The following is a 12274-nucleotide window of genomic DNA, read 5'->3' on the forward strand; positions in this document are numbered from 1 at the left end:
GTTGTAAGGAGGTATAATGAGAAGAATTTATCAGAAATGTACCAGTATGTCACTCACTGCATCTAGGGCTGTCTCTGTGGAGGTGTCTAGATGTCAGGTTCAATCCTGACATCTAGTGCTGTCTCTGTGGAGTTTGCACGTTCTCCCTGTGATTACATAGGTTCGCTTCGGGTGCTCCAGTTTCCTTTCGCATTCCAAAGATTTCAAGTTGGTAGGTTGATTGGCCACTGTAAATTGACCCTGCTGTAGATAAGTGGTAAAACCTGGAGGAGAGAGAAATGTGGGGGGAATGAGGGGGGAGAAAATGGATTAATTTGGTGGTTGGAGCAGAATTGGTGGGCCAAATGACCTGTTTCCATGCTGCATGACTCTCTGCAGCTTAACAATGTGTGTCCTTGTGAAGAAAGCAACACAACAGGTAGGAAAATACCCATTTGAAACATCAGTGGATATGGCTTCCTTTTAGAACTTGACACAGTGTGAAGAGCACAATAATTTATAGCTTTCAATTGTATTCAGGGTTTCAGTGTTTAATCATAAAGGTAAAACTTCACTTAAAATTTTAAGTAACTTCCAGATTGTATTATTTTTTTAAATAAAGAATTATGATTCAAGTTTCAGGAAAGGAATAGGCAGAGAATCCAAGTGAGAAATCGTACAGAGACTGCACATGCCACTTGCATTGAAGTTAGAAGTGTAAGTTGAGAACAGTAATTTCATTAGGTACTTCAGCCGCTTTCAAATCGTTTAAGAGGCATCTAGACAGAGACTTATATAGATAAGGCATAGAAGTATACGGTCCTAATTTGGGCAAATGGGATTTGTGTAGGTGGGCCAATAGGTCGGCCTGGATGTGGTAGGCCGTTTGTGATGTACAACTAACTCTATGAGAAGCCATGACCATTTAAATGGCTTTCTCGCTCTCCATCCAGGCAATGTCATTCATTGTAGGTTCCTCTAACACCTAAAACTGTTGACCCAGTGAAACAGCAAGTTTTTATTCAATACACAAGTGGTTGCACAAGGAGTGATGGGACCAGTTGCTTTTGGAAAACTTCCAGGCAGCTTGCAAAATACTTAAGTTTTATTTATGTGCATATTACCCACTAATGAAACATTTACTTCCTGTCATAATTTTGTCGTACAGAAACAGTTGTTCCCCTTTTACTACACTGAGCTGAACGGCCGCCTTCTCAAGAGCAATTAAGGATGGACAAAATAAATGCCCAGCAACTCGATCTCAAAAATGAATTTGAAAGGAAGTCCTCGAGTCCCCCTGTCAGTCGCTGCTCTCATTCAGATCTGTTGATTTCTGTCCACATCGGCAGCCCTTCAAGTTGCGATGTGATTGCCCTCATTTGCCATCACCTCTGCGCACACTTCATTTTCTCCTGCTCATCCCCCTATCTTACCACTTAAATCAAACAGAATTGGGGCTTGAGTCTTAGCATCTCATTGGACCTCTCATCAGCAGTGTTGTTTTGGGGAATTGACATCAAGTTAATTTTAAACACTAAAGCACTGTGAGTGTATTAATCAAAAATACGACCAGTGAATAATTTATTCAGAGGGTGGTAGAAGGATATTGAGGGTGATGGTAGACGGGGAAAGATTGGAAGAAGTACTAGAGAGGAAGGGAACTAAGTATCCCCTCACAACCTACATCCACCGTCCCCTCTTCACCACACCTGCCTGCCTGCTGAGTTATCTTTCCAAGTGCTGTAGGGTGGGGTGGAGAGTTGGTGATAGGGAAATGTGGAGATAATGGAGAGATTTAAACATGCAAATGTGAACTTGAAGTTTGACGAGTTGGGAGCCAGTGAATGTTAGTAAGGGAAGGAGAGAATGAGTGGGATGTGATGGGAATACATCAGTAGAGATTTTGTGCTGGCACAGCTAGGAGATCAGCTGCCTTGCAACTCCTGCAACCCAGGTTCAATCCTGACCTCCAGTGCACATTGTACACTCTCCCTGTGACTGCATGGGTTTCCTCGAGATACTGCAGTTTCATCCCATGTCCAAAAATGTGTGGATTGGTAGGTTAATTCGCCACTGCCCCTAGCGTGCAGATGTGATAGAATCTTGGTGGTGATGGTGTTTTGATGGGAATGTGGGGAGGGCAGAATGGGTCAGGATTAATGTAGAAGTGGGTGCTTGATAGTCGGTGTAGTGTAGAAGATGGAGCCTGGAGATCATCTTGAGTGTGGAGGCACCAATGATGCAGATGACTTTGACCAAACTTGTCTTGCTAAAATCCATATAGACCAGATCAGTTCTGATGAAGGGTCTTTGACCTGAAGCATAAACTGGTTTCCCTTTTCACAGCTGCTGCTGTTTCCAGCATTTCTGATTTTATAATAACCCTTTTTATTACCTTCTTGAAAAGCTCAGTCAAGTTACTCAGGCGTGACCTTGCCTTGACAAATCCATGCTCACTGTCCTTGTTTGATCTGTCTTTCTGAGTGATGATTTATAATGTCCCTTGGAATTGATTCCAATAAATTGTCTACTACCACAGTTAAACTAATTCTGTACATCCTTTCCTCCCTTTTTAAACAGCACCACAGTGTTGAGAGTCTTCCAGTCCTGCAGTGAGAAAAGATTGATGGTCAGAGCATTTGCTGTTTCTTCCCTTGCCCTTTTTTTAATAGAATGAGCTATATTTTATCCAGAGACTTATCCACTTTGAAAGATGCTAAACCAATTAATATTTCATCATTCCATATGTTTATCCCAACCGATGTTTCTTGCTCTTCCCCATTCAACATCAACCCCTCCTTTGGTGAAGAGCATCACTAATTATTCATCAAGAGTTGTCCACATGCTCTGTCTCTGCACACAGGTTACCTGGATCATGATGGATCCCAGTTTTCCTAAGTTATCCTCTTGCTGTTTATGTACTTATAGAATAGATTTGGATTTTGATTATACTTGCTAGTATTTTTTCAAGCTCTCCTTGCTTTCCTAATTTCCTTTAATTTCAACTCCACGCTGTCTAGAGTCATGCAGCACGGCAACAGGCCCTTCAGCCCACTGAGTTTGTGCTTGCTCTCATCCTAAACTAATCCCTTCTTTATTTTCTGACATAAATTTGCTCTTTCTGCCTTAGCCTGGCAGCTCCTGATTTGGCTGAATTCTGTTATATAGGAACACGCATACTTGGAGGAACATGCATACTTGGGCCAGCTGAATCTCATTCATGAGTACCTCCCATTGCTCAAAGAGTGATTTATCTTCAAATTGTTTTTTTTTTCTGGTCCACTTTTGCCAATGAAGTTGGCCTTGCCCCACTGTAGAACAGTTTTTGTCCTTTTCCATAAACGATGCTAAATCTAATCGGACTACAATCACAAAGTTTCTCCCACTAATGCCCTGTCCATCTTCATTCCCAAAAAGAAATCCAGAATTGTGCCTCCATTGCACCTGATGTGCACAAATAACATTATTGAGTGCCACGGGAGGGGCTGCATCATCTGATTAAAGCGATTATAGATGTATGACAGCTCCATGTGGACTTAGAATGCAGCGACCCACTCAAGGATTGGGAAGTTTGAGGTGGGCAGAGTGGTCAAGGATGAGTCATTGAAGGGAATATTTTGAAAGAACAGGGAACAGCACCCGAGGGGAAAGCATTATGCACAATCTCATGAAGTGTTGCCAAGTAAACAGGATGATCAGAACTTTATTTGGTACAGGGACCTGGTTACAATAGGAGACACTGTGCAAATTATATTGAATGTCTGCCTTAGCAGTACGCAGCAAACAGATTACATTAAACCCACAAAAGCTCCAGTTTTAAAAGGAGATGAGCAACACAAACTAGTGCATCTAAGAACACGAGCGTCGACAACAGAATGTGTAATAAGAAATAGAGGCAGGAGAAAACCATTCAACCACTTTCCTTCTGCTCTGCCATTCTATTAAATCATGGATGATGTTTTAGACCGTAAGACAAAGGAGCAGAAGTCAGACATTTGGCCCATCGAGTCTGCTCCACCATTCTATCATGAGCTGATCCATTCTCCCATTTAGCCCCACTGCCCCGCCTTCTCACCATAACCTTTGATGCCCTGGCAACTCAGATACCTATCAATCTTGCCTTAAATACACCCAATGACTTTGACTCTACAGCCGCCCGTGGCAACAAATTTTACCTCAGCTTCACTTCCCTGGACTAATCACATATCCCTTGATTCCTTTACTACCCAAAACTGTTAATATTAGAAATGGAGGCTGAGGCTGGGAGGTAGTTAGATACAACAGAAGGACTGATCAAGGTTCCAGAAGTAGCAACAACAATAACTGGCTTTCAGATTTTTGTTTAAAATGAAGTGTTTTCTGAGCACAACCACTTGTGCTTACACTACTTTTCGAAGGTGGTTTCTTGTCTGTGATGATTTCTTAACAAAAAGTAATTGTTAATTTACTTTTAAATGTCAGAGTTTGCCTGAAAATGTTTTTGAGAATTAAGTTTCCAAGCTTTTCTTCTGGATAATGCCAGAATGCCCTCTGAAAGCCCTCAATGTATGAGAAGACGCTCCTTTCTATTTGAACTTGACTCCTGTTGATGCCAGATGATGCTTGCTCCGACTCCAATGAGCAGAGACTGGCAAAAGTTTCAAATGGCTGAGAATGCTTAAATGTGATTGAATGCTCTGGGCAACTGCATTGAGGTAATAAGCAATGTAACTATATGAGAGGAGTGAGATCTTGAGGTTCCGAGTTTATTGTTGTCATAGGCATACATGTACAGGGTACAAATGAAATGAAAATGAGTTTTTTGCAGCTGCAGCACAGTACATTACAAGATGAGGACAAACAAGTTAACAAACTTAAATTTACATAAATTATACATACGTGTGTGCAGAATAAACATGACTAGTGCAAGATAGAGAGGAAAAAAAATGTCTATGTGTTAAAGTTTCTCAGGTCAGTTCAAAATCTTGAAATTAAAGTGCTAATGAAGGTACTAATATCTTGGGTAAATTTAATCATATTATTGTGAAGTATTTAAATATCCTTTTAAATCTTGTTTAAAACCCAATTTTGTATATTACAGATTCCAGCTGTTGCTCAGCAGGGTTGCAGCAACTGTTTAGGAGAGCTCAGAAGAAGCAGAAGGCTGCTCCAGAGCTGGAAGAGACCTTCAGATTGGAGCAAGTGTGTTTGAGTCCCCTCACCCCAGCACACGCTTACACCAGAGCTGTTTGTTTTCTTCCCCTCTCCAGCTGGCGAGTGGAAGTGGGGCGTCTGTCTGTCACCAAAAGTACATCAGTGGCATTTAATTAAGGCCTGACTCCAAGCAGTGCTTAGCCCAGATCAAAGTCCAGTGATACTCCCCTGCTGTCTCCCAACCCCTTCTTAGGTGCAGTTGAGTTGTGTCTCCACTGTGTACTTCGCGAAATAAGCATTGACGTTCCCTAATTTATTTATAATAAAATACAAGTTGGCTTAATAGAAAAGAGAGAAATTGCATTTAGAACAGATCCTTAAGATGCTCTAAATTTCCCGGATACTGAATTACTTCAGCAATGTAATCTTTTTACACTGGCAAATCTTTGTGTATGCACACGTGTGACAATAAATGTTCCAAATTCCACTCAGTTTCCAATTTACCATTCAGGTTTGCTCTGCACACAAGATTGTGCCACTTTTTGTTTGCAAATCATTCTGCCAAAATTTTTTAAGCATTTGTTCAATTTTTCTGCCTCAGTAACTGAAGTTTCCATGTGCAAAATGGTCCCAAGCAAAGCGATTAATAAATACATATTTCAAAAGAACATCAAATTTCGTATGGCCTTTTGTGATGTTTAATCTGTTTATTAAAAATTGGCTTGATGGTCTCTGCATTTCCCAAAAGCTTGAATGTGGTGTCTAGATTTTTCTCCTGAGGAATATAGATTGTAGATAGCACTCAATTTACTTTGATGCATTAGTGATAGCTCTACACAAACTGCAGTGCAGCTCAGTAACTGATTTCAGATTATTTGAATAGTTTTGAAGAAAATTTTTGAACACTTTTTATTCAGAAAAAAAGGTAATCTGGGTGTTAAAGAGAAAGCAGTCTGTATGCGAGAATGAAAATATATGCTGACTTGGCTGCAGAAACATTCTTGCTTTGAGTTCCCAACTTCAGTGCACTAAGGCCAGAACTCGATTTGAGTTTGATTTCCTTTTAAGGTAAAAGTAGATTGTTTGAAAATATTTTCTGTTCTCCTTCTTATCTATTTGTCAGGTTTTTTTTACTCCAAAAATGTACTTTCTTCATGATATTTGCAAATATATAATACGATGCATTCATATATCCTCAGACATAGTACATACTGATTATTGGCATTCTCTGTGGTATTTGGTACACTAGAGTGCCCTATTCCACTAATGAGTATGACACATTACTTGCATGTATTTCACTGCAAACAGTCCAAGGACATACAGCCCTCAGTGTAACACAGGAGTCAGACATTAAACTGTGGCCTTTCCCCATGGAGACTTTGGATAGCCTACACCAAACTTCAGCACGTCCCTCAGCATGTTGTCCCGGACTTTGGAATGTATCAGCTTGCAGTTACAGACAGCTCTCTGCACAGGAAGACTGCACTATGTCTTTCACTGTGTTTATTATCTTACAGGGAACAGGTGGCATTTGTCATGATGCGAACAGCTGATAGAGCAGAGTATAAGGCAGCTGCTCAGGATGAACCTTGATAAAAGGCCTTCAGGACCTTTCTGGCAAATGCACATTTTGGAAGGAGATTGATGATGGTCTCCTCCCAACTGTGTCGAAATCAGTGTGTGATGATGCTAGATAACCACAAAGGATCTGGCTCTTTCTTGCTGCCAGCCAAGCAAGGTTTAGGTGCTTGAAGGTCCTGTTTGTATTCCTTAACTCAGATCTGTCAACGCCCTCTGTCCAATGTTCTTCTCTGACTACTGCGTCCTGCCAGTAGTCACCTACAGGAAGTATGGCAGAAGGATATGGAAGATTAATGAGCAACTGGTAACCCCAGAAAGTTTTAACGGGAATACACAGATTGGATAACCCATCTAGTTCCGCATCGTATTGCTTGGAAGTAATCAAGCTGAATGCGAGGTTTCTCATCCTCAGATGTGTTTGGGAGAAAGGGAGTAGGAAATGTGCTAATTCCAGGAAAAGATGCAGAAAGTGCTCCTGTTGCAATTGATTGGGGGGAGGGGAAGGGAGGGGAGGGCGATGTTGTTGATAAGCTCCAAGAGGTAAAGAGCTGGCAAACTTCCCTCTCTGCTGCAGAGGTCTCCAATTTCCAGTCTTCCCAGTGGAAAAGGATGAGGGGTGCTTGCACTTCTTCCACTTCAGAGATGGAGCCTGGAGATCAGTAGACAATGGAATGACATGTTGAAGGTCTGCAACACCTTTTACGGCAGGGTGCACAGTTTTAAAGCCACGGGCACAACTTCTGAGAACACCTGGACCTCTCGGAATAAGCAACCCACTAAATCTGGAAGAACTGACAAGGTGTATCCATTCCTTGCATATGAATAAATTGTCCAGAAGAGATGGCTTACTGGCTGTGCTGTGTTTGACTCTGTGGGACTGGACCAGCCCAGAGCTGCAAGATAATTGGAGCCACTCACAGATACTGATCAGACTGCAGACAGAAAGTGGATCTGCAAGCAGAAGGCAAAGAGGGAAGCGATCAGAATTTGGCGTCTCACAGCTAAATATGGATTACAAGGATCAGCTGAGGTCATTACCAATGAAATCACATCTGCTCCAGAGCTAGTGCTCCTCTCAGGCCAGAGCTGTGCTCTATTGAGCAGGAAGATGACTGAAGCTTTGCCTACACAGGAATACAATCGCCTACAGGTGAAACATTGGGCAGATACTTGATTAATCATCTTGAACCAGGAGAAGACTGAATTTTGCACTCCAGTAGTGCAGTCCAAACCATAGATGGGAAATAGAATGTTTATAATCAAATCTGGAATTAGGCGAGGCTGCTCTTTCTCCCCCGTCTTGCTTGTGTGTGTATATCAACCCTTTTCCCAAGTTCATCAGGAAGAATGCCAGTGTAAGGGGTGATGATGCCAGGCAGTGGAGGCACTTGGGTCCAAGCCTCCTCAATGTGGATGACATTGCCATCTTCTACCCAGATCCACTATCGGTGCTCAGGTTGATGAGCATGGTAGTGCAACGGTTAGCGTAACGCTATTACAGCATCAGCAACCCAGGTTCAATTGCTGCTGCTGTCTGTAAGGAGTTTGTACGTTCTCCCCGTGTCTGTGTGGGTTTCCTCTGGGTGCTCCGGTTTCCTCCCACATTCCAAAGACATACGGGTTAGGAAGTTGTGGGCATGCTACGTTGGTGCCGGAAGCGTGGTGGCACTTGTGGGCTACCCCCAGAACACTCTACACAAAAGATGTATTTCACTGTGTGTTTTGATGTAAATGTGACTAATAAAGATATCTCTTATCCTACCTGTGACAAATTCAAAACAGCCTTGGAGGCCAGAATAGATAGTAGTAACAGAAAGGCCGTGTTCTTTGGCAACTGGGCCAATTGATGGTTTGTTGCCTTCACGGGGAAGAAGTTTATATTTGGTATCATTGAAAGAGTGCAACAAAGAGAGCTGGCACATCTTTCCTTGGCCATCTCATATGCATGTGATGTTCATCATCTGAATGCCATTTAGTTTTTGTAAAACATAGCTGACTTTTACCTCTGGTCACCTGTGTCCTGATTTGTAACCTAAACAGTAGAAAGGAAAAGAAGTAAGAACAATAGTTGCTGTCAGTCTGGATCAATAACAACATCTCCACTTCACTGACAATCAACACAGGTGCACCTCAAGGATGTGTGCTTAGCCCACTGCTCTACACTCTCTACATTCATGACTGTGTGGCTAAGCACAGCTCAAACACCATCTATGCATTCTCCAAAGACACCACTGTTGTTGGTAGAATCTCAGATGGTGATGAGGAGGCGTACAGGAGTGAGATAGATCGGCTGATTGAGCGGTGTCGCAACAGCAACCTCGCACTCAACGTCAGCAAGACCAAGGAACTGATTGTGGACTTCAGGAAGGGGAAGTCAGGAGAACACACACCAGTCCTCATTGAGGGGTTGGCAGTGGAAAGTGTGAGCAGCTTCAAGTTCCTGGGTGTCAACTTCTCAGAGGATCTATCCTGGACCCAACATATTGATGCAATCATGAAGAAGGCTCGCCAGTGGCTCTACTTCATTAAGACTTTGAGGAGATTTGGTATGTCACCAAAGACTTGCAAATTTCAATAGATGAACAGTGGAGAGCATTCTGACTGGTTACATCACAGCCTGGTATGGAGGCTCCAATGCACAGGATAGAAAAAGGCCACAGAGGGTTGTAGACTCAGCCAGCTCCTTCATGGGCACAACCCTCCCCACCATCAAGGACATTTTCAAGAGGTGGTGCCTCAAGAAGGTAGCATCCATCACTAAGGACCTCACCATCCGGGACATGCCCTCTTCACGTTACTACCATCAGAGAGGAGGTACAGGAGCCTGAAGACCCACACTCAATGATTTTGGAACAGCATCTTCCCCTCCGCCATCAGAGTTCTGAAAGGTCCATGAACGCTACTTAGTTATTCCCCTTTTTTTGCACTATTTATATTGTAATTTTATGTCTTTCCACTGCACTGCTGCCACAAAACAACAAATTTCATGACATTTAAGTCAGTGATAATAAACCTGATTCTGATTATGATTTCCTCCCTGCCTTTCTCTCACCCCTCATTTAAGGCATTCCTTAAACCCTGCCTCCTTCAAACTTTCAAGCATCTTCCATAATATCTCTTCATGTGTCTTGGAATTATGTTGGGCTACAGATGTACTTCTGCAGCATTATATTTTTTATGAAACCTAAGATAATTCCATAAAATATACATTGTCATTTGATGGAATTTGACTTTCTATTTTCTTTAATGAGTCATTAATTTTGAAATTCCCAATTTTTATTATAAATGTGATGAAATTTAGAACCAACTTGAAAAGTCAACTCTTTCTGTCCGCCCAGATGCTGCCTGACTTGCCTGTTTTTATTTCAGATTTCTAGCATCTGCAGTTTTTTTTATCATTACTTTGTTATTTAGATAGTCTTGCACTTGAACGTTCTTGTGTTTCTTTGATGTTTTTAATTGAATGTGACAACAGAAGCTGCAGGTAAAACAACCCATCAACTTTATCCCTGTGCCTTCCACTTCTCCCCTTCAAAAAAGGTCCCTGCTCTAGCTTTTCTCTTCAGTTGTTGCTGTGTATTTCCAGCATCATTTGTTTTTAAGTTTGGCTGCTTTATCTTGACCTGTGCATGTGGGTGTTCAAAGTTCCATGGACAGGAGGAAGGGCCAACCAGTCGAGCAGGGAACAAAATACTTGCTTTTTCCCTTGAGACCAGGGCACCCAAGCAGGGAACTGACATATTCTGGGCACACGATGCAGGCAAACGATAAAATGAACTATTTGGCAAAGTGGAGAAGGTCTGGTGACTGAAGAAAAAGATAACAAACAAGGTGGATGGGTGGGATCAAAGAAACTTTCTAGTATTTCACTGCAGCAACTTTGGCAGTTGACAGCTCGACTTGGGGAGAGCTCATCCATCAGGTCACTGGCTCCTTTTCATTTGACTGACGGATCGTATGTGTGCGTGTTTCATCATGTGTGTGTGCTCGTTCAAACGTGTGCTCCTGCTTTAGCACAAATATCTGCTCTGTCGTGTGTGAACATCTGTGTGTGTGAATCTGAATTCCGCAGAGGAATCTGCAATCCGCTTGGAAAGAAATCCTGTTTAGTGAAGAGAGTGGGGAAGATCAGAAGAACCACATCAAAGGATTGTTTGCACCTCCCACTCCCACATTAACCAGGGTCAATTGGAACTGTTCACTGATCCTAAGCCTAAATTACTCACTCTAAAATGCACAACATGAAGTAAAGCACCACACTGTTGAAGCACAGTGAAGCGAGAGCCCGAACTCAGCAAAAGAATTGCAAATAAGAATGGCATTTTAAATTAACATCAGGTTCCTTTGTTGTTTAAGGAAAAACTGAGTTTACAGTGTAAACTGCTAATTGGTTTGACAAAGGATATTTATCATCTGGAATTTCTACCCTGCTTCCCCCACCCACCCTCACCCCATCAGTCCAGGGACATGGAGGCTAATTATAGAATGGCCCTGTACAGGGCCAGCAGAGATCAACTACCTCAACATAGATGCTTGTTCTGGTCTCAGTGGTTCAGTCCATTCAAAACCTGACCAGGGTAAACTGATCATCTGGAGTTTCTGGGTGCCAGCCAAAATCTGCCATTAAGAAACCAAGTAGGTAATAAAATGACTTCCCAGCTTTCAAGAGTACCAAAGAAGTGAAAGCTTTTTATGCAAAGCTTATTCATTCATAGGTCGTTGAAATGAAAATTATCTTTTTGTCAAGACCGCTGAGATGTACTCTCCTGTCTTATTTATAAAATGGCAGATGTATGCATGCACCAGCCTAGTCCATCATGGGCACAGTCCACCTCACCATGACACCATCTACAGGAGGTGCTGCCTCAAGAAGGCGGCATCTATCATCAAGGGTCCCCACGATCCGGGTCATGCCTCTTCTCACTGTTACAGTCAGGCAGGAGGTGCAGAAGCTTGAAGTCCCACGCCACCAGGTTCAGGAACAGCTACTTTCCTGCAACCATCAGGTTCTTGAACCGACCTGCACAGCCCTCACCCTACCTCAGAAATGGAACACTACAGACCACTTCTTGCACTACCATGGATTTGTCTCTGATTGTGTCTTTTTTCGCACTAATGTCTTGTTTTTGCACAGTCTTTTTCTCGGTCTTGCATAATTTATGTATAGTTTATATTCTGTATGTTGTCTGTACCTACAAGCCTGTGATGCTGCTGCAAGCAAGTTTTTCGTTGTACCTGTACCTCACCGTACTTGTGCACGTGACAATAAACTTGTTTTGGCTCCTTTCACAGGTCAGCAGATGTAGGCAGCTATCCCCAATTACAAACCACCTGAGTCATACAGTCATAAGTATAAGTCATAAGTACAGTTGACACTCTAGTCCCTGCTATCAAACATACATACCTGTTCCCATTTATAAACTGGCAGATGTGTGCCGCTGCCCTTGTTTATAAACCAACAGATGCGCCTGTTAATCATTGACTGGCAGATAGGCACACATGTATCAGTTGAAAACAGTCAAATGTGCATACTGTTACAAACTAGGTTACTATTGGTGAGTGTCCCTTTAAGATAGAGCAT

At 42.4% G+C, this 12274-nt stretch overlaps 1 protein-coding gene across 8 annotated transcripts in view; it reads left to right on the forward strand.

Annotated features, from left to right (window-relative positions):
- Positions 1–5741, forward strand: part of LOC127568345 (uncharacterized protein C1orf21-like) — a 164940-nt gene extending 159199 nt beyond the window's left edge. For all 8 annotated transcript variants that reach the window (XM_052011980.1, XM_052011977.1, XM_052011975.1 and 5 more), the window contains one exon: positions 5060–5741. In XM_052011980.1, coding sequence (XP_051867940.1) covers positions 5060–5170 — 111 coding nt within the window. In that variant the 3' untranslated portion in view covers positions 5171–5741. The remainder of the gene's footprint in view (positions 1–5059) is intronic.
- Positions 5742–12274: the final 6533 nt, after the last annotated feature.

This window comes from Pristis pectinata, chromosome 3, assembly GCF_009764475.1.
Source record: "Pristis pectinata isolate sPriPec2 chromosome 3, sPriPec2.1.pri, whole genome shotgun sequence".
NCBI classification, from domain to species: domain Eukaryota; kingdom Metazoa; phylum Chordata; class Chondrichthyes; order Rhinopristiformes; family Pristidae; genus Pristis; species Pristis pectinata.